General features: G+C 50.0%; 1 protein-coding gene across 1 annotated transcript; it reads left to right on the top strand.

Moving 5' to 3' along the window:
* The first annotated feature begins 1826 nt into the window (after positions 1-1826).
* DDOST (dolichyl-diphosphooligosaccharide--protein glycosyltransferase non-catalytic subunit) lies at positions 1827-18239 on the top strand. The gene is made up of 11 exons (XM_082273526.1): positions 1827-2019; positions 2854-2964; positions 5418-5504; positions 9667-9770; positions 9849-9943; positions 10023-10116; positions 14043-14191; positions 14290-14437; positions 15731-15851; positions 15991-16097; positions 17741-18239. The coding sequence occupies exons 1-11, from the start codon at positions 1869-1871 to the stop codon at positions 17888-17890; spliced, it is 1317 nt and encodes a 438-aa protein (XP_082129652.1). The 5' UTR covers positions 1827-1868; the 3' UTR covers positions 17891-18239.
* Positions 18240-21379: the final 3140 nt, after the last annotated feature.

Raw genomic sequence — 21379 nt, 5'->3', positions numbered from 1 at the left:
TGACATCCCCGCTCCCCTCGTATTCATGGCTTGCATGGCTCTTCTAGGGCAGTGACATCACCGCTCCCCGCGTATTCATGGCTTCCATGGCTCTTCTAGGGCAGTGACATCCCCGCTCCCCTCGTATTCATGGCTTCCATGGCTCTTCTAGGGCAGTGACATCCCCGCTCCCCTCGTATTCATGGCTTCCATGGCTCTTCTAGGGCAGTGACATCCCCGCTCCCCTCGTATTCATGGCTTCCATGGCTCTTCTAGGGCAGTGACATCACCGCTCCCCTCGTATTCATGGCTTCCATGGCTCTTCTAGGGCAGTGACATCACCGCTCCCCTTGTATTCATGGCTTCCATGGCTCTTCTAGGGCAGTGACATCACCGCTCTCCTTGTATTCATGGCTTCCATGGCTCTTCTAGGGCAGTGACATCACCGCTCCCCGCGTATTCATGGCTCTTCTAGGGCAGTGACATCACCGCTCCCCTTGTATTCATGGCTTCCATGCCTCTTCTAGGGCAGTGACATCCCCGCTCCCCTTGTATTCATGGCTTCCATGCCTCTTCTAGGGCAGTGACATCACCGCTCCCCGCGTATTCATGGCTCTTCTAGGGCAGTGACATCACCGCTCCCCGCGTATTCATGGCTTCCGTGGCTCTTCTAGGGCAGTGACATCACCGCTCCCCTTGTATTCATGGCTTCCATGGCTCTTCTAGGGCAGTGACATCACTTGAAACTGGATTGGTTGTCGTACGTTATACAGAAGTCATAGAAAAGCTTCCATCAGAGGTTTCTCTCAGAGAAGTCTCCCATACTTCTATAGCCTTTCAGAGTCCTCGTACGTCATTGTAAAGTGGTAGCTCTGCAGAAACATTAAGTCCCGGATCACACTTCTGTGATGACAGACATTGCGTGTGATTCGGGACACTAGTGCAGGGATTTCCTCTCACTTCCTGTAGTGTCTCAGGGACAGGAAGTGAAATCTTCCAATGGGGACACTAGCTCAGGAATTTCCTCACTTCCTGTGGTGTCTCAGGGACAGGAAGTGAAGGGAAATCTCCCCAATGCAGGGATTTCCTCTCACTTCCTGTAGGGGACACATGACAGGGGGTATAACCCTCCATTACTCCATCTACAAATAAAATAAAAGGCCTTCAGTTCCTCTATACGATTGTGTCCAACTTTGACTGACCTGACTGGAAGGCGGGGGATGGGTGGAGGGCGGTGACGTCTATACATTATATTGTATATACATTATATAAATAAATATGTGATGGGAAGTGACATTATGAGCACACAGTGTAAGGAAGGGGAATGATGGGAGTTGTAGTCCTCTGTGTATTATTGCTCAGGTAATCTGACACACCTTCCTCACCTTTCCCGCCTTTCTTCAGTCCGACGCGTCACCAACTATCTGGCGCTCGCTGACGTGTGAGGAAAGGGCGGAGCATGCGCAGTGATAGGTCTCTGGATTCTCTCCAAAATATGAATTCGGTGACGTTTTCCTCGTTCATTTCTATAGTAGATATAGGGTGTGCGGGGCCATTCAATAATAATACATATTATTAATTCTATAACACCGGGGGCCTCATGACGGCGGCCATATTGGTCTCGGGCATACAAAATCCTAATTGGTTAAAGTTTGCAGCGTTGTCTATATAGAAGAATGCATTGATGTAGATTCTATATAACAAAAAGGTGGAATGTGTATATTATAGGAGCTAATGGCGACCAACAGAGCGGAATAGAAGGTACGTGCCCGGGACAAAGATGGCGGAGGGTGTGCGGCGACGTGTCCACAGGTGACAGGAGGTGTCGCTGTGTGATTGGTCGGCTGTCGGACTCTTCCGGTGAGGTGGAGAAGCCTCTGAAGACCGCAATGATGGCAGCTCCCGTGTCCCCCATTCTACTGATCATCGCCGCCTTCAGCCTGGGGACCCCCCGGGCCCTCGCCGCCCCCCGAACCCTCATCCTGCTGGAGAACATCAACCTCCGGGAGACACACTCACTGTTCTTCCGGAGTCTGAGCGGTAAGTACCCCCTCCCCCCCAATACATCACCATCCCCCCTCCCAATACATCACCACCCCCCCCAATACATCACCAAACCCCCCCCTCCCCCCAATACATCTCTATACCCCCCCTCCCCCCAATACATCACCACACTGATCCCCCCCCCATACATCACCATACCCCCCCCCCAATACATCTCTATACCCCCCTCCCCCCAATACATCACCATACCCCCCCCTCCCCCCAATACATCACCATACCCCCCCCTCCCCCCAATACATCACCATACCCCCCCCTCCCCCCAATACATCTCTATACCCCCCTCCCCCAATACATCTCTATACCCCCCCTCCCCCCAATACATCTCTATACCCCCCTCCCCCAATACATGACCATACCCCCCTCCCCCCAATACATCACCATACCCCCCCCTCCCCCCAATACATCACCATACCCCCCCTCCCCCCAATACATCACCATACCCCCCCCTCCCCCCAATACATCTCTATACCCCCCCTCCCCCCAATACATCTCTATACCCCCCCCCATACATCTCCACACTGATCCCCCCCCCCCCCAATACATCTCCACACTGATACCCCCCCCCATACATCTCCACACTGATCCCCCCCCCCCATACATCACCATACCCCCCCCCCAATCTCTATACACCCCCCTCCCCCCAATACATCTCCACACTGATCCCCCCCCCCCCCCCAATACATCACCATACCCCCCTCCCCCCCGCCCCATACATCTCCACACCCCCTCCTCCCCAATACATCCCATACTGACACCAGACTACCCCCCTATACACTGCTATACCTCTCTCTCTCTCTCTCTCTCTCTCAGATCGTGGCTTTGATCTCACCTATAAGACAGCGGATGACCCGAGCCTCTCCCTCATCAAATATGGAGAATTCCTGTATGACAACCTCATCATCTTCTCCCCGTCTGTGGAAGGTCTGTACCCCTCTGTATGTATTGCAGTGGATGTGGCCAATGGGGGGGGGAACTTCTCTTAGTCCCCCTGTCCTATCAGAGTCCTGACATACCTGGAGATCCTGCTTATTACTGACCACACTAGACATGGAGGTGGGTCTGTCCCTGTTCCTCTGTGCTGACACATGGCCACGCCTCCAGTCCTGAAGTCAGATTACAGATGCCACACCCCCTGCAGTTTGAGTGACAGCGGCTCCTGCACATCCCCCCACCTACAGCCTGAGAACGCATCTTCTGCAGTCTCCACCCCCAGCCCTCTACTTCGGGGGAGGAGTCATGTGACCGCTACTCACAGTCCCCAAAAACGGCATTCCGTTGATTATTGTAGTGTAAGAGGGGTGAATGTATAAAGATGGAGCCCAGGGTGAATGTATAAAGATGGAGCCCAGGGTGAATGTATAAAGATGGAGCCCAGGGTGAATGTATAAAGATGGAGCCCAGGGTGAATGTATAAAGATGGAGCCCAGGGTGAATGTATAAAGATGGAGCCCAGGGTGAATGTATAAAGATGGAGCCGAGGGTGAATGTATAAAGATGGAGCCCAGGGTGAATGTATAAAGATGGAGCCCAGGGTGAATGTATAAAGATGGAGCCCAGGGTGAATGTATAAAGATGGAGCCGAGGGTGAATGTATAAAGATGGAGCCGAGGGTGAATGTATGAAGATGGAGCCCAGGGTGAATGTATGAAGATGGAGCCCAGGGTGAATGTATAAAGATGGAGCCCAGGGTGAATGTATAAAGATGGAGCCCAGGGTGAATGTATAAAGATGGAGCCCAGGGTGAATGTATAAAGATGGAGCCCAGGGTGAATGTATAAAGATGGAGCCCAGGGTGAATGTATAAAGATGGAGCCCAGGGTGAATGTATAAAGATGGAGCCCAGGGTGAATGTATAAAGATGGAGCCCAGGGTGAATGTATAAAGATGGAGCCCAGGGTGAATGTATGAAGATGGAGCCCAGGGTGAATGTATGAAGATGGAGCCCAGGGTGAATGTATAAAGATGGAGCCCAGGGTGAATGTATAAAGATGGAGCCCAGGGTGAATGTATAAAGATGGAGCCCAGGGTGAATGTATAAAGATGGAGCCCAGGGTGAATGTATAAAGATGGAGCCCAGGGTGAATGTATAAAGATGGAGCCCAGGGTGAATGTATAAAGATGGAGCCCAGGGTGAATGTATAAAGATGGAGCCCAGGGTGAATGTATAAAGATGGAGCCCAGGGTGAATGTATGAAGATGGAGCCCAGGGTGAATGTATGAAGATGGAGCCCAGGGTGAATGTATGAAGATGGAGCCCAGGGTGAATGTATGAAGATGGAGCCCAGGGTGAATGTATAAAGATGGAGCCCAGGGTGAATGTATAAAGATGGAGCCCAGGGTGAATGTATAAAGATGGAGCCGAGGGTGAATGTATGAAGATGGAGCCCAGGGTGAATGTATGAAGATGGAGCCCAGGGTGAATGTATGAAGATGGAGCCCAGGGTGAATGTATAAAGATGGAGCCCAGGGTGAATGTATAAAGATGGAGCCGAGGGTGAATGTATGAAGATGGAGCCGAGGGTGAATGTATAAAGATGGAGCCGAGGGTGAATGTATGAAGATGGAGCCCAGGGTGAATGTATAAAGATGGAGCCCAGGGTGAATGTATAAAGATGGAGCCCAGGGTGAATGTATAAAGATGGAGCCCAGGGTGAATGTATAAAGATGGAGCCCAGGGTGAATGTATAAAGATGGAGCCGAGGGTGAATGTATAAAGATGGAGCCGAGGGTGAATGTATGAAGATGGAGCCGAGGGTGAATGTATGAAGATGGAGCCCAGGGTGAATGTATAAAGATGGAGCCCAGGGTGAATGTATAAAGATGGAGCCGAGGGTGAATGTATAAAGATGGAGCCCAGGGTGAATGTATAAAGATGGAGCCGAGGGTGAATGTATAAAGATGGAGCCGAGGGTGAATGTATAAAGATGGAGCCCAGGGTGAATGTATAAAGATGGAGCCCAGGGTGAATGTAGAACTCCGGCCTCAGCCTTCCCCACTCTGTCCAAAACTTACAGAAAAGGTTTTGTTTAGCGTTCCCCTTACAGAATCCATGACCCTCAGGTGTTAAACTGGCGGCCCTCCAGCAGAACTACAAGTCTCAGGAGGCATTGCAAGGCTGACAGTTACAAGCATGACTCCCACAGGCAGTGGTATGATGGGAGTTGTAGTTCTGCAACAGCTGGAGGGCTGCCAGTTAGACACCCGGCTATGGAGAGGTAAGAGAGAAGATTTAGCTCCTCAGTACAGGACATACAGATCCATATATGGAGATCTCTTGGTATTGGATTGTTCTTTCTTTAGGCAGTCTGGTTCAGATTGTGATGAATGGATGGCGGTATTGCTTGGCTCTGATCAATGTCATTTCTTTTCTCCAGACTTCGGTGGGAACATCAATACAGAAACCATCAGTTCTTTCATCGATGGCGGAGGCAGCGTCCTTGTGGCGGCCGGCTCTGACGTAGGTAAGTCTGCGGGGTCTGAGTCCATTATCATATCTAAAGATACCCAAATACTGGGCCAGAATCTTCCACAAAGGTTTTGTAGATCAGAGGTAAGATAATGGAAGAGCAGATCCAGTCCGGATACATGGGATACATTCTATACATGGGATACATTCTATACATGGGATACATTCTATACATGGGATACATTCTATACATGGGATACATTCTGTACATGGGATACCTCCTGTACATGGGATACATTCTATACATCGGATACATTATATACATGGGATACATCCGGATACATGGGATACATCCGGATACATCCGGATACATGGGATACATCCGGATACATGGGATACATCCGGATACATGGGATACATCCCATACATGGGATACATCCCGTACATGGGATACATCCCGTACATGGGATACATCCCGTACATGGGATACATTCTGTACATGGGATACATGGGATACATTCTATACATGGGATACATCCCGTACATGGGATACCTCCTGTACATGGGATACATTCTATACATCGGATACATCCGGATACATTATATACATGGGATACATCCAATACATGGGATACATCCGGATACATGGGATACATCCGGATACATGGGATACATTCTATACATGGGATACATTCTGTACATGGGATACATTCTATACATGGGATACATTCTATACATGGGATACATTCTATACATGGGATACATTCTATACATGGGATACATCCGGATACATGGGATACATCCTGTACATGGGATACATCCTGTACATGGGATACATCCTGTACATGGGATACATCCCGTACATGGGATACATCCCGTACATGGGATACATCCCGTACATGGGATACATCCCGTACATGGGATACATCCCGTACATGGGATACATGGGATACATCCCGTACATGGGATACATCCCGTACATGGGATACATCCCGTACATGGGATACATCCCGTACATGGGATACATCCCGTACATGGGATACATTCTGTACATGGGATACATTCTGTACATGGGATACATTCTATACATGGGATACATTCTGTACATGGGATACATCCTATACATGGGATACATCCTGTACATGGGATACATCCTGTACATGGGATACATCCGGATACATGGGATACATCCGGATACATGGGATACATCCGGATACATCCTGTACATGGGATACATTCTATACATCGGATACATCCGGATACATCCTATACATGGGATACATTCTATACATGGGATACATTCTATACATGGGATACATCCGGATACATGGGATACATCCGGATACATGGGATACATTCTATACATCGGATACATCCGGATACATGGGATACACCCTGTACATGGGATACACCCTGTACATGGGATACACCCTGTACATGGGATACACCCTGTACATGGGATACACCCTGTACATGGGATACACCCTGTACATGGGATACACCCTGTACATGGGATACATTCTATACATGGGATACATTCTATACATGGGATACATCCGGATACATGGGATACATCCGGATACATGGGATACATCCGGATACATGGGATACATCCGGATACATGGGATACATCCGGATACATCCGGATACATGGGATACATCCGGATACATCCGGATACATGGGATACATCCCGTACATGGGATACACCCTGTACATGGGATACACCCTGTACATGGGATACATTCTGTACATGGGATACATTCTGTACATGGGATACATTCTGTACATGGGATACATTCTGTACATGGGATACATCCTATACATGGGATACATCCTATACATGGGATACATCCCATACATGGGATACATCCCATACATGGGATACATCCCATACATGGGATACACCCTGTACATGGGATACATTCTGTACATGGGATACATTCTGTACATGGGATACATTCTGTACATGGGATACATTCTGTACATGGGATACATTCTGTACATGGGATACATCCTATACATGGGATACATCCTATACATGGGATACACCCTGTACATGGGATACATCCTGTACATGGGATACATCCTGTACATGGGATACATCCTGTACATGGGATACATCCTATACATGGGATACATCCTGTACATGGGATACATCCTGTACTTGGGATACATTCTATACTGGGCTGGTCTCAGACCATCTTGGAGGTGAAGATGCTGGATGTGAAGGTCCTGGGCTGGTGTGGTTACACGTGGTCTGTGGTTGTGAGGCCGGTTGGATGTACTGCCAAATTCTCTGAAACGCCTTTGGAGACGGCTTATGGTAGAGAAATGAACATTCAATTCACGGGGAACAGCTCTGGTGGACATTCCTGCAGTCAGCCAATTGCACAATCCCTCAGAACTTGTGGCATTGTGCTGTGTGATAAAACTGCAGATTTTAGAGCGGCCTTTTATTGTGGGCAGCCTAAGGCACACCTGTGCAATAATCATGCTGTCCAATCAGCATCTTGATATGCCACACCTGTGAGGTGGACGGATTATCTCTGCAAAGGAGAAGTGATCACTAAGGCCCCTTTCACACGTCTCTTTTCCGTTGACGGAGCCGTTCTGCTCAGCGGGGATCGATCTGCCGATCTCCGCTGAGCAGGCGGATGACAGCTCTGTCTCTGCTCTGTGTGCAGAGATGGAGGTGTCAGACCCGCGCTGTCCTCTATGGGGGAATCGGATGAGAACGGACCGCCTGTCTGCTCTCATCTGATCCGCCAGACGGATGGAAAATAGGGTTTCCATCGGTCCGGATTTGATGGATCGGATGTCGGTGGAGGTGTCTCCGCTGACATCCGATGCCCCATAGAGATGCATGGAGGATCCGTTCAGATCCGCCTGAAAAACTGACAGAGACCGGATCTGATCGGACCGCATGTGTGAAAGGGGCCTAAAGCCCCGTACACACGTACTGATCGTCGGCCGAACAATCGGCCGTCTTTTGTCTGGTGCTGTCCTGTTGGTTGAAAACTGCAAAAGACTGCACACGAATTTTGTCGGCCAACAACAGGACGACTGCAGAAGTGATGTCATGTGATGGGTAACTTTCCTTGTCTTTTTTCTTCTCTGAGCATGCCCAGTCTTGCAAATCTGCTGTCTGTCAGCCGAATTCTGTACTGACTGACGAACAATCTGCCGTTCTGGTGTTGGCCAACAAAAATTTTAATGCCTGCACAACAGATTCTGTTCGGCCGAAAATGCGCTGTCGGAAGCATCATACTAACAAGCCGACAATCGGCCTATTGGTCGTCGGCCGAATATTTACGGCCGACAATCGGTACGTGTGTATGGGGCTTTACACAGATTTGTGAAGAATATTGGAGAGAAATCGGCCTTCTGTGTTCATAGAAAAGTCTGAGATCTCTGAGTTCAGCTCATGGAAAATGGGGGCAAAAACAAAAGTATTGTGTTTATAACTTTAAATGCACTCCCCTCCAGTCCGGGCCTTTTCTGTCACTTTTTGTTTAAAGCAAACACCCAAGGGAATAAATTGGCGGGTTTTGCAATTTTTTTATGTCACGGTATTTGCGCAGCGGTTTTTCAAACGCAATTTTTTGGGGGGAAAAAATACTTTTTTGAATTTTAATGCAAAAAAACACAGTACATATATTTTTGTAAAATATAAAAGTTGATGTTACGCTGAGTAAATACACCAAATGTGTCACGTTTTAAAATTGCGCAGGCCCGTACAATGGTGACAAATGACGTAAATTTTACTATCCAATAGGTGACGCTTTAAAAGCCATTATAGGTCACCACTTTAGATTTACAGAGGATGTCTGGTAATAGAGTTACTACCCATGATCTGATATTCATGACGATCCCTCACATGTGTGGGGTGACCGATGATCCCGGCTTTGTTTGGCTGTCCACCCTGCCAACGAGTGCATTGACTAGTTGGTTGTGTCTCCTGGCGGGACAGGAAAGCCCGAGCAAGTCATGAAAGTTGGGGGGGGGGGGGGCTGCTTGTAAAAGCAATCCAGCAACTAGTTGGGAACTAGGATTGCTTTTACGATTAAAGAACAGCGTATGCGGTACATCGCTGGTCTGGAAGTGGTTGTAGAGCCATTTATCTGATTTGCATGCAGTTTCCAGCTGGGCAGCTCTCATCAGTGCAGGTATCACCATGAACTTCTTCTGGATGTACATTGTATCGGTTATGTTCCAGGGGATCCTCTGCGGGAATTGGGCAGTGAATGCGGCATTGAATTTGATGAGGAGAAAACGGCGGTCATTGATCACCACAACTATGACATATCTGACCCTGGACAGGTAAGTACTGAGACCGCCGAACCGCGATTCTTCCACCCCGCAATGAAGTGATGATAACCCGTCTTTATTCTTCCTCAGCACACTCTGATTGTAGCGGATTCCCAGAACCTCCTGAAAGCTCCGACCATTGTGGGGAAGTCCACGCTGAACCCCATTCTCTTCAGAGGAGTAGGGTGAGTGTGCAGCCAATATCCGTTCTGTGCTCCATGTGTCATACAGATGTTATAATATGGATCTTCTTGTATTACGCAGGATGGTGGCCGATCCGGATAATCCTCTGGTACTCGACATCCTGACCGGATCCTCCACCTCCTACTCGTTTTTCCCAGATAAAGCCATTACACAGGTATGTCCTCCCTTTCATTCATTCATTCATACACGCTCCTATTCACTTCAGACTTCAGAGAATGAGCAGGATAAGAACGTCTCATTATCTGAACTCTGACTTCTGTTATAGTTGTGGAAAAAAAATCAGATCAGTGTTGAGGTAGCCATAGCAACAGTACCCCTCACCTCTCCTGGGATCCAGCGTGGGGTCTTCTTAATATATTCAGTGCCTGCACCTCGTTCAGTCTGAAGACAGCTTTTCTGATTGGCACCACCCCTAAATTTCTGAAGTGACATGCACCTCAGCGTTTGAGCAATGAGTCACTACCCCACCCCCGGGGCAGTACTTACCTGTATCCCCCGCACCTCTTGTATCCTCCCTGGCTGCCTCCAGTCTGAGTACTCTGTGTCTTAACCACATCCCGCAAACCGACGTCCCTGTACCTTTCCCTGTCCCTGTACGTCGACTCGAAGAAGTGGTTGTAGCGGGATGATCTGCTGGAATTTGCCCGGTATGGAGGCAGTTAACCACTTTTGGATCAGGTCTATTTCTGACGCAAGGTTGTTTACAAGTTAAAATCAGTATATTAAAAAAGAATAGCGCACACATGCAAAAGAAATGACTATCAAATATGGAGACAATCCATAAATAAAAATGGGGCTTGAGCACGATATGGCCATATGGTGGGACTAAATCCCCATTTTTATTTATGGATTGTCTCCATATTTGATAGTCATTTCTTTAGCATGTGTGCGCTATTCTTTTTTAATATACATGTTGCCTGGTCCATAGCTGCACTGGCTTTAGATATACATGCTCAGGGTTTGCTCCTCCAATTTTTTGCAAGTTAAAATCAGTATTTTTAATTTTCTAGCAAAAAATACTGATTTTAACCTGTAAACAACCTTGCGTCAGAAATAGACCTGGTCCAAAAGTGGTTACCTGCCTCCATACCGGGCAAATTCCAGCACTCCTCCTACATGTAAAAATCCATGTTTTTTGTTTTTTTCTTATAACTCAAAAGCCCTAAATATTTTATATATATATATATATAGGGCTGCTGTTAGAAATCGTGGGGCCCCGTACAGACTACCTGGACAGACTACCTGGCAGGGCCCCCCCCCCCCAAGAAAATATTAAAGATATATTTAGCTAAAATTACAACAAAATCACTAATATCAGACACAAATATAACAACTCGCATAATTCCTGCTAAATCTAAAAAAAAACTATGTTAAATAAAAAAGAAGATGAGATGAGAAAAATATACAGGCTGGGCAGTTGGAGCTCAGTGATCAGAGAGACAGAGAAACAAAGTTACAAATAAACTCCTGAGCAGAGATAACATTAGAGCCTGTGCTGGAAGGGGGGCCCACACAGGATTAGTGAGGGACAACTGTCTCTTTCTCAGCAGATAAAAGCTGATAGCAGGGAGGGGGACAGATCAGATTCAGGAGCTGGAGGAAGAATTCTGTATTTGTTGTCCATCACTAATCCCCCTCTCTTCGTGGGCCCCCCTACAAGAGGGCTGGTGGTCCCTCCCCCCCCCCCTCCCCCTATCAGCGGCCCTGTGTATATACCATATTTTCCGGCGTATAAGACGACTGGGCATATAAGACGACCCCCCCCCCTAATTTTCATCTACCGGTAATACTTATACTTAGGTTACCTTGGAGATATTATACTCGGCGTATAAGACGACCCCCCCATTTATGGGGGATTTTTTTGAGGTTCAAAAGTAGTCTTATACGCCAGAAAATACAGTGTGTGTGTATATATATATATATATATATATATATATATATATATATATATATATATATATATATATATATAGTGGAGACCTTATGGAATAAAATGGCGGTTGTTGCAATATTTTATGTCACACTGTATTTGCACAGCAATTTTTAAAACACTTTTTTTTTTTTTTTTTTGGAGGAAAAAAAAAACTTTCACGAATTGAAAAAAAAAAATCAGTAAAGTTAGCCCAATTTTTTCGTATAATGTGAAAGATGATGCTACGCCGAGTAAATAGATACGGAACGCGTCATGCTCTAAGTTTGCACATCGTTTGCTCGTGGAATGGCGCCAAACGTCGGTACCTAACAACAAAAATCTCCATCGCTGAAGCTTTAACATTTTGTACTGGTTACCAGTTTAGAGTTACAGATGAGGTCGGGGGATGGAATTATTGCTCTCCTTCGAATGTTGGCGGCGATACCTCACATGTGGTTTGAACGTTGTTTACAGATGCGGACGTGATCTACGCATGCGTTCGTTTCTGCGTGAGAGCGTGAGAGGACAGGGTGCTGTCAACTTTTTTTATTTTTACCTTTTTGAAGTAGAACTATGGGTGTTTTTCCCCATTTCGGATAGAGGAAGGGAAGGTTCTAACCTGTCATATTTTTTTTTTTTCCCATTGTGGAGATTTCCTTTCACTTCCTATTCCATAGCCAACAGGAAGTGTGAGGAAATCCCTGTAAATAAAGGGAATTTTTTGGGGACCTCCAAGTCATCAGAAGTGTCCCCATTGGCAGATTTCCCCTCTGGTACTTTTCTGGAGACAACCCAAAATTTGGGTAATTTTATTTTTTTTCAGTTTTATTTTACTTTCACTTTAAATTATAATGTTAATAGGACAAATAGAGAGGATGAATCTCCCCAACGGGGGCACAGACCGCAATAAAAACTGTCAGGGGTTTTAATCTCTCCACTAAAGAAAAAAGTTTTGCCTTTTAGTTCTACTTTTTTTTTTTTTTCTTTGATCCCTATTACAAGGAATGTTACCATCCCCCTGTAATAGGACTAAGGCATGACAGGTCCTCTTCATGGAGAGATGGGGGGTCTATAAGATCTCTCCTCCAGGCTGGAAAGCCTGAGACTAAAAAAGAAAAAAGATCCCTGACTTTCTAGGTAAACACACGGCAGTGTTTACATCTGCGGAGGCCGAACGTGACATCATAACATCGCGCCTGGCCTCCGAGAGTCATAGAGATGACTGGGGACCATCTGGTCCTTTGTCAGCTCTATGGTAAACTTCTGCTGCCGGGGGTTTTTTCTCCGGTTCACCAATTATACAGGCGAGCCGGTAGAAGCATCGGAGGGAGGGGCTATGATTGTTTTTACAGTACAGGGATCTGCCTGCAGAAAATAAAGATCTGAATGACGCCGGCAGCTCCACCCATCATTCAGATATCTCCGCTCCAAGTCCGGGACGTCATATGACGTTCAGCGGTATGGAAGAGGTTAAAGTGCACCCAGTGACTCCAGGAACACCCCCAATCCTCAGGTGATTCCTAGAGGGATATTTAGGAAAACCGGAGCAGAGAGAGTCTTAAACAGCTGCTTATGGCAACCAATCAGCTTCTAGCTTTCATTTTCAAAGTGTAAAGTGTTTGTGAAATGCAGAAGGTGCATTCTATGCATTAAGAGCAGCCCCCCTAATACTTACCTGAGCCCCATCTCGATCCAGTGATCACAGCTGCACACTCTAGATTTAGATGTCTTAGAAGCTGGAATGTGTGTGGGCGGAGCTCATGAATGGATGAGGAATGTGTGTGGGCGGAGCTCATGAATGGATGAGGAATGTGTGTGGGAGGAGCTCATAATGGATGAGGAATGTGTGTGGGAGGAGCTCATAATGGATGAGGAATGTGTGTGGGAGGAGCTCATAATGGGTGAGGAATGTGTGTGGGCGGGGCTCATAATGGGTGATGAATGTGTGTGGGCGGGGCTCATAATGGGTGAGGAATGTGTGTGGGCGGGGCTTATAATGGGTGAGGAATGTGTGTGGGCGGGGCTCATAATGGGTGAGGAATGTGTGTGGGCGGGGCTCATGATGGGTGAGGAATGTGTGTGGGAGGAGGTCATGAATGGATGAGGAATTGGGCGGAGCTCTCTGTAGTGCTGGTGTTGCCGGTTCTCATCTCCTCTCCTCCGTACAGTACCCTCACGCTGTTGGGAAGAACACCCTCCTGATCGCCGGGCTCCAGGCCAGGAACAACGCCCGCGTGGTCTTTAGCGGCTCTCTGGACTTCTTCAGCGATGCGTTCTTCAACTCCGCCGTGCAGAAGGCCGCCCCGGGCTCTACCAGGTACGTGTGTGCTAGGAGCCGACCAGTAGAGGCCATATTTGTTTCTGTATATTGTACCCGCTGGATGGAGGCCGACTTCTCCTCTCATCTCCTTCCAGGTATGCCAAGACTGGGAACTATGAGCTGGCCGTGGCCCTCTCCCGCTGGGTGTTCAAGGAGGAGGGAGTGCTGAGAGTCGGGGCCGTGTCCTATCACCGCGTGGGAGAGACGGAGCCTCCCACTGCGTACACCATCACCGACCTCGTGGTAAGAAGGGCGGAGCATGTGGATGTTACGGCAAATAAAAAGTATCGCAGGCAGAAATCTACTGTTATGTTGGTGATCGCAGCAGATCCTCCTTCATCTGTCCTCCTCCTTCTCCTCCTTCAACCTGTCCTCCTCCTTCAACCTGTCCTCCTCCTTCTCCTCCTTCAACCTGTCCTCCTCCTTCTCCTCCTTCAACCTGTCCTCCTCCTCCTCCTCCTTCAACCTGTCCTCCTCCTCCTCCTTCAACCTGTCCTCCTCCTCCTCCTTCAACCTGTCCTCCTCCTCCTCCTCCTCCTCCTCCTCCTCCTCCTCCTCCTCCTCCTCCTCCTCCTCCTTCAACCTGTCCTCCTCCTCCTTCAACCTGTCCTCCTCCTCCTCCTCCTTCAACCTGTCCTCCTCCTTCAACCTGTCCTCCTCCTCCTCCTCCTCCTTCAACCTGTCCTCCTCCTCCTCCTCCTCCTTCAACCTGTCCTCCTCCTCCTCCTCCTCCTTCAACCTGTCCTCCTCCTCCTCCTCCTCCTTCAACCTGTCCTCCTCCTCCTCCTTCAACCTGTCCTCCTCCTCCTCCTTCAACCTGTCCTCCTCCTCCTCCTTCAACCTGTCCTCCTCCTCCTTCAACCTGTCCTCCTCCTCCTTCAACCTGTCCTCCTCCTCCTTCAACCTGTCCTCCTCCTCCTCCTCCTCCTTCAACCTGTCCTCCTCCTCCTCCTCCTCCTTCAACCTGTCCTCCTCCTCCTCCTCCTCCTTCAACCTGTCGTCCTCCTCCTCCTCCTCCTTCAACCTGTCGTCCTCCTCCTTCTCCTCCTTCACCTGTCGTCCTCCTCCTTCTCCTCCTTCACCTGTCGTCCTCCTCCTTCACCTGTCGTCCTCCTCCTTCACCTGTCGTCCTCCTCCTTCACCTGTCGTCCTCCTCCTTCACCTGTCGTCCTCCTCCTTCACCTGTCGTCCTCCTCCTTCTCCTCCTTCTCCTTCACCTCCTCCTTCTCCTCCTTCTCCTTCACCTCCTCCTTCTCCTCCTTCTCCTTCACCTCCTCCTTCTCCTCCTTCTCCTTCACCTCCACCTGTTCTCCTCCTTCTCCTTCACCTCCACCTGTTCTCCTCCTTCTCCTTCACCTCCACCTGTTCTCCTCCTCCTCCTTCTCCTTCACCTGTCCTCCTCCTTCTCCTCCTTCTCCTTCAACTGTCCTCCTCCTTCTCCTCCTTCTCCTTCAACTGTCCTCCTTCTCCTTCTCCTCCTCCTTCTCCTCCATCTGAAGTCCTCCTCCATCATCTGAGGTCCTCCTCCTTTTGCAGGAATACAGCATTGTGATTGAGAAGCTCTCGGACGGCCAATGGGTTCCCTTCGATGGAGATGACATCCAGTTGGAGTTTGTCCGCATTGACCCTTTTGTGCGAACCTTCCTAAAGAAGAACGGTGAGCCCCCTCCCCCATGTACACACCCCTTCCCACTGGACAAATCTGCCCATTCAGGGGAGGGGTCAGCTCTGAAAGGGGAATTTGGACTGGTGGCTGTGGGATACTCATCATGTGACTTTTCCTTTGTCTCCTATAGGTGGAAAATACAGCGTCCAGTTCAAACTTCCCGATGTCTATGGCGTGTTCCAATTCAAAGTGGATTATAACCGGCTGGGATATACTCACCTCTACTCCACCACACAGGTACGGCTGGGGGGGGGGGGGGGGGGGGCGCGTTTCTGCTCATAGCAACCAGATTCTTCTTCAAATGTCTGAAGCCGCACTGGACACGCCCATAGTGCGGACACGCCCATAGTGCGGACACGCCCATAGTGCGGACACGCCCATAGTGCGGACGCTGCTGTTGTGTACACTTTTTTTTTTTTTTTTTTCTTCTTTAAATCCTCCCTCCCCCTTCATCGTGCACAGGTGTGCACCGGCTTCCCTCCTGAAACGGCTTCCTCTGATTTCACTGCACACTCTGAGCTTCTCACAATGTGCATTAGAAGCTGCAGCAAGTCACATAGAGCCCGTTTCATTCCCTGGCTGGAGAACGTCCAGCATCTAGCCCAGGGGTAGGCAACCTTTCAGAGGTTGAGATCTACCTGGACAGCATAGAGGAAAGCAAAGATACCCGGGGGGGGGGCGGGAAGGGTTGCCTCCTTGTCATCCCTATTAAAATTAAAGCCCCCCCCCCCCCCAAAAAAATACAGCTATCTCCTGCCCCACTTCAAATCACTCCACCCCCCCCCCCCCCCGTAGTGCTCTTTGCCCCTCCATACTTGTGTCCCCTTCTATTCCCCCCCCCCCCCCACACACACACGCACAGGTGTCCTCTGCCTCCCGTTGTACTGCTGTAGTGCCCTCCCCTCTGCCCCCCATAACACTGTCCTCTGCCACCCCCCCCCCCCCCAAAACACATGCACTAGTTTCCTCTGCCCCCCACTGTAGTGCCCTCCCCTCTGCCCCTCATAGCACTGTCCTCTGCCACCCCCCCCATATACACACACACACACAGGAACTAGTGTTCTCTGCCCCCCTTTGTAGTGCCCTCCCCTCTGCTCCTCATAGCACTGTCCTCTGCCGCCCCCCCCCCCCCAAACACATGCACTAGTTTCCTCTGCCCCCCACTGTAGTGCCCTCCCCTCTGCCCCTTATAGCACTGTCCTCTCCCACCCCCCCCCCCCAAACACATGCACTAGTTTCCTCTGCCCCCCACTGTAGTGCCCTCCCCTCTGCCCCTCATAGCACTGTTCTCTGCCCCCCCATATACACACACAGGAACTAGTGTTCTCAGCCCCCCTTTGTAGTGCCCTCCCCTCTGCCACCCCCCCCCCATAGACAGGAACTATTGTTCTCTGCCCCCATTGTAGTGCCCTCCTCTCTGTCCTTCATAGCACTGTCCTCTACCACCCCCCCCCCCTTTATATATACACACACACACACAGTAGTGTCCTTTGCACTGCCCCACTATAGCGGTTTCCTCTACAGAAGCTCAGAGTGGTCAGTCTATAATAAGGTCTGTAATGAAAACTGAAAACTGGTTTTATTTGTTTAATTAGCATGTTGATGAGATTGGAGGGGGAAAGGAAATTAGATTAAAGTTAATCTTTTAACTTGTCTTCCCTGGGGTGCCCCAATTTCTGGCATATGCCTTCTCACATGCTTCTGTTGGCCAGTAAATCTGCCCATTATAGAGAACTGCCAATAGGAAGAGGTGGGTGGAGGTGCACAGGCTCTTGTTCCAGGATTAGGGGTGTGTGCAGGCTCGGTATGGGGGTGCTGTAGCCAATCACAGCTGGCAGCCCCCCTCTGCTTTGTACTGAGCTCTGTTTTTCCTCTTTCAGGTGTCCGTCCGCCCCCTGGAGCACACCCAGTATGAGCGCTTTATCCCTTCCGCCTTCCCGTACTACGCCAGCGCCTTCTCCATGATGTTCGGCCTCTTCATCTTCAGCCTCGTCTTCCTGCACATGAAGGAAAAGGAGAAATCTGACTGAGGAGCCATCAATTCCGCACCACTCAGCGGGGGCCGTCACCGGCCTGGCCATGGGAGCAGCAGCAGGAGCCCGGGGGACTCTCATTGGTTCCTATTCCAAACTGAAGACACTGTAATAATTTCCAAGAGGGGGTGGACAGGAAGGGGGGGGGGGGGGGGACATCAATGCAGTAAGCTGTGATCCGGTCTCATCCTGTCCGGTGCGTCATTGGTTTTGTATTTTTGGTTGTATTTTTTTCTTTTGTTTTTTTCCCCCCATTTTTGGTTATTTGGGACTCTTGATAACTGATCATTGCCACTCAATAATTGATTTGGTCTTTTTTCAGAAAATAATAAATTGTCCCCCCCCCCCCCATAGTCTCTTTTCTTGGATGTTTATTATTATATGGGATTGGTATAGTTAGCATCTTACAATAGACAATTCAATACAATACAAGAGGGTTAGGAGGGCCCTGGTTCTGGGAGCTTACAATCTAATAGGGAGGGGCTGGTGAAACAAATGTAGTAACTGTGAGGAATGAACTAAAGAGGGAAGTAGAAGATTTGGTTGTTAGCTGAGGGCAGCGTAGGCCTCCCTAAAGAGATACGTTTTCAGGGATTGTTTAAAAGTTGACAGAGTAGGAGATAACCGGACCGATTGGAATAGGGAGTTAAATTGTTAGTGTTTTGAATTTATTTGGTTGGGCAGTGGGAAGCCAGTAGAGGGATTGGCAGAGAGGGGTGGAGGACACAGAGGACAGTTGAAAGATTGGTAAAGAGGGGCAGAGGAAACTGGAGGCGAGTGGAGGGATTGGCAGAGAGGGGTGGAGGACACTGAATGAAGGCCGGTGGAAGACAGTGGAGGGATTGGCAGAGGGGTGGAGGACAGTGGAAAGATTGGTAGAGAGGGACAGAGGAGACTGAATGGAGGCCAGTTGGGGGGATTGGTAGAGAGACGGAGAACAGTGGAGGGATTGGTAGAGAGGGATATCTGAAAAGAAAATGTCTGGCGGAGGAGGTATCTGGAAGGGAAAGGTCTGGCGGAGGAGGTATCGGGACGAGAAAGGTCTGGCAGAGGAGGTATCTGGAAGGGAAAGGTCTGGCGGAGGAGGTATCTGGAAGGGAAAGGTCTGGCGTGGGAGGTATCTGGAAGGGAAAGGTCTGGCGTGGGAGGTATCTGGAAGGGAAAGGTCTGGCGGAGGAGGTATCTGGACGAGAAAGGTCTGGCAGAGGAGGTATCTGGACGAGAGTGGTCTGGCGGAGGAGGTATTTGGAAGGGGACGTAGGTATCTGGAAGGGAATGGTCTGGCAGAGGAGGAGATATCTGAAAGGGAACGGTCTGGCAGGGGAGGGATATGGAAGGGGGAAAGGTCTGGCAGAGGAGGTATCTGGAAGTGAAAGGCCTGGGGAGGCGGAATCTGAAATATCAAGGTCTGGCGGAGGAGGTATCTGGAAGGGAAAGGTCTGGCGGAGGAGGTATCTGGAAGGGAAAGGTCTGGCGGAGGAGGGATGTGGAAGGGAAAGGTCTGGGGAGGTGGGATCTGGAAGGGAAAGGTCTGGCGGAGGAGGTTAATGGAAGGGAAAGGTCTGGCAGAGGAGATGTCTGGAAGGGAAAGGTCTGGGGAGGTGGGATCTGGAAGGGAAAGGTCTGGCAGAGGAGGTTAGTGGAAGGGAAAGGTCTGGCGGAGGAGGGATTTGGAAGGGAAAGGTCTGGCGGAGGAGGTGTCTGGAAGGGAAAGGTCTGGCGGAGGAGGTATCTGGAAGGGAAAGGTCTGGCGGTGGAGGGATTTGGAAGGGAAAGGTCTGGCGGAGGAGGAATCTGGAGGGGAAAGGTCTGGCGGAGGAGGAATCTGGAGGGGAAAGGTCTGGCGGAGGAGGAATCTGGAGGGGAAAGGTCTGGCGGAGGAGGAATCTGGAGGGGAAAGGTCTGGCGGAGGAGGAATCTGGAGGGGAAAGGTCTGGCGGAGGAGGAATCTGGAGGGGAAAGGTCTAGCGGAGGAGGTTAATGGAAGGGAAAGGTCTGGCGGAGGAGGTTTCTGGAAGGGAAAGGTCTGGCGGAGGAGGTATCTGGAATGGAAAGGTCTGGCGGAGGAGGTTAAAGGAAGGGAAAGGTCTGGCGGAGGAGGTATCTGGAATGGAAAGGTCTAGCGGAGGAGGTATCTGGAATGGAAAGATCTGCGGAGGAGGTATCTGGAAGGGAAAGGTCTGCGGAGGAGGTATCTGGAAGGGAAAGGTCTGGCGGAGGAGGTATCTGGAAGGGAAAGGTCTGGCGGAGGAGGTATCTGGAAGGGAAAGGTCTGGCGGAGGAGGTATCTGGAAGGGAAAGGTCTGGCGGAGGACAATCTGGAAGGGAAAGGTCTGGCGAAGGAGGGATCTGGAAGAGAAAGGTCTGGCGAAGGAGGGATCTGGAAGAGAAAGGTCTGGCGGAGGAGGGATCTGGAAGGGAAAGGTCTGGCGGAGGAGAATCTGGAAGGGAAAGGTCTGGCGGAGGAGGGATCTGGAAGGAAAGGTCTGGCGGAGGAGGGATCTGGAAGGGAAAGGTCTGGCGGAGGAGGGATCTGGAAGGGAAAGGTCTGGCGGAGGAGGAATCTGGAGGGGAAAGGTCTGGCGGAGGAGGTATCTGGAAGGGAAAGGTCTGGCGGAGGAGGTATCTGGAAGGGAAAGGTCTGGCGGAGGAGGGATCTGGAAGGGAAAGGTCTGGCGGAGGAGGGATCTGGAAGGGAAAGGTCTGGCGAAGGAGGGATCTGGAAGGGAAAGGTCTGGCGGAGGAGGTATCTGGAGGGGAAAGGTCTGGCGGAGGAGGTATCTGGAAGGGAATGGTCTGGCGGAGGAGGTATCTGGAAGGGAAAGGTCTGGCGGAGGAGGAATCTGGAAGGGAAAGGTCTGGCGGAGGAGGAATCTGGAGGGGAAAGGTCTGGCGGAGGAGGAATCTGGAGGGGAAAGGTCTGGCGGAGGAGGAATCTGGAGGGGAAAGGTCTGGCGGAGGAGGTTAATGGAAGGGAAAGGTCTGGCGGAGGAGGTATCTGGAAGGGAAAGGTCTGGCGGAGGAGGTATCTGGAATGGAAAGGTCTGGCGGAGGAGGTTAAAGGAAGGGAAATGTCTGGCGGAGGAGGTATCTGAAATGGAAAGGTCTAGCGGAGGAGGTATCTGGAATGGAAAGATCTGCGGAGGAGGTATCTGGAATGGAAAGATCTGCGGAGGAGGTATCTGGAAGGGAAAGGTCTGCGGAGGAGGTATCTGGAAGGGAAAGGTCTGCGGAGGAGGTTAATGGAAGGGAAAGGTCTGGCGGAGGAGGTATCTGGAAGGGAAAGGTCTGGCGGAGGAGGTATCTGGAAGGGAAAGGTCTGGCGGAGGAGGTATCTGGAAGGGAAAGGTCTGGCGGAGGACAATCTGGAAGGGAAAGGTCTGGCGAAGGAGGGATCTGGAAGAGAAAGGTCTGGCGGAGGAGGGATCTGGAAGGGAAAGGTCTGGCGGAGGAGAATCTGGAAGGGAAAGGTCTGGCGGAGGAGGG

This window comes from Pelophylax lessonae (genome assembly GCF_965119305.1).
Source record: "Pelophylax lessonae genome assembly, chromosome: 12".
NCBI classification, from domain to species: domain Eukaryota; kingdom Metazoa; phylum Chordata; class Amphibia; order Anura; family Ranidae; genus Pelophylax; species Pelophylax lessonae.
The sequence above is the reverse complement of the archived record's forward strand: the minus strand, read 5'-3'. Positions and strand labels throughout refer to the sequence as shown.

Excerpts from the sequence above, each read along its gene's own strand:
- DDOST (XM_082273526.1), top strand. The coding sequence starts at position 1,869 with ATGATGGCAGCTCCCGTGTCCCCCATTCTACTGATCATCGCCGCCTTC. Across the intron at positions 2,020-2,853 it reads GTTCTTCCGGAGTCTGAGCG|ATCGTGGCTTTGATCTCACC; the intron begins GTAAGTACCCCC and ends TCTCTCTCTCAG. Across the intron at positions 16,098-17,740 it reads ACCTCTACTCCACCACACAG|GTGTCCGTCCGCCCCCTGGA; the intron begins GTACGGCTGGGG and ends TTCCTCTTTCAG.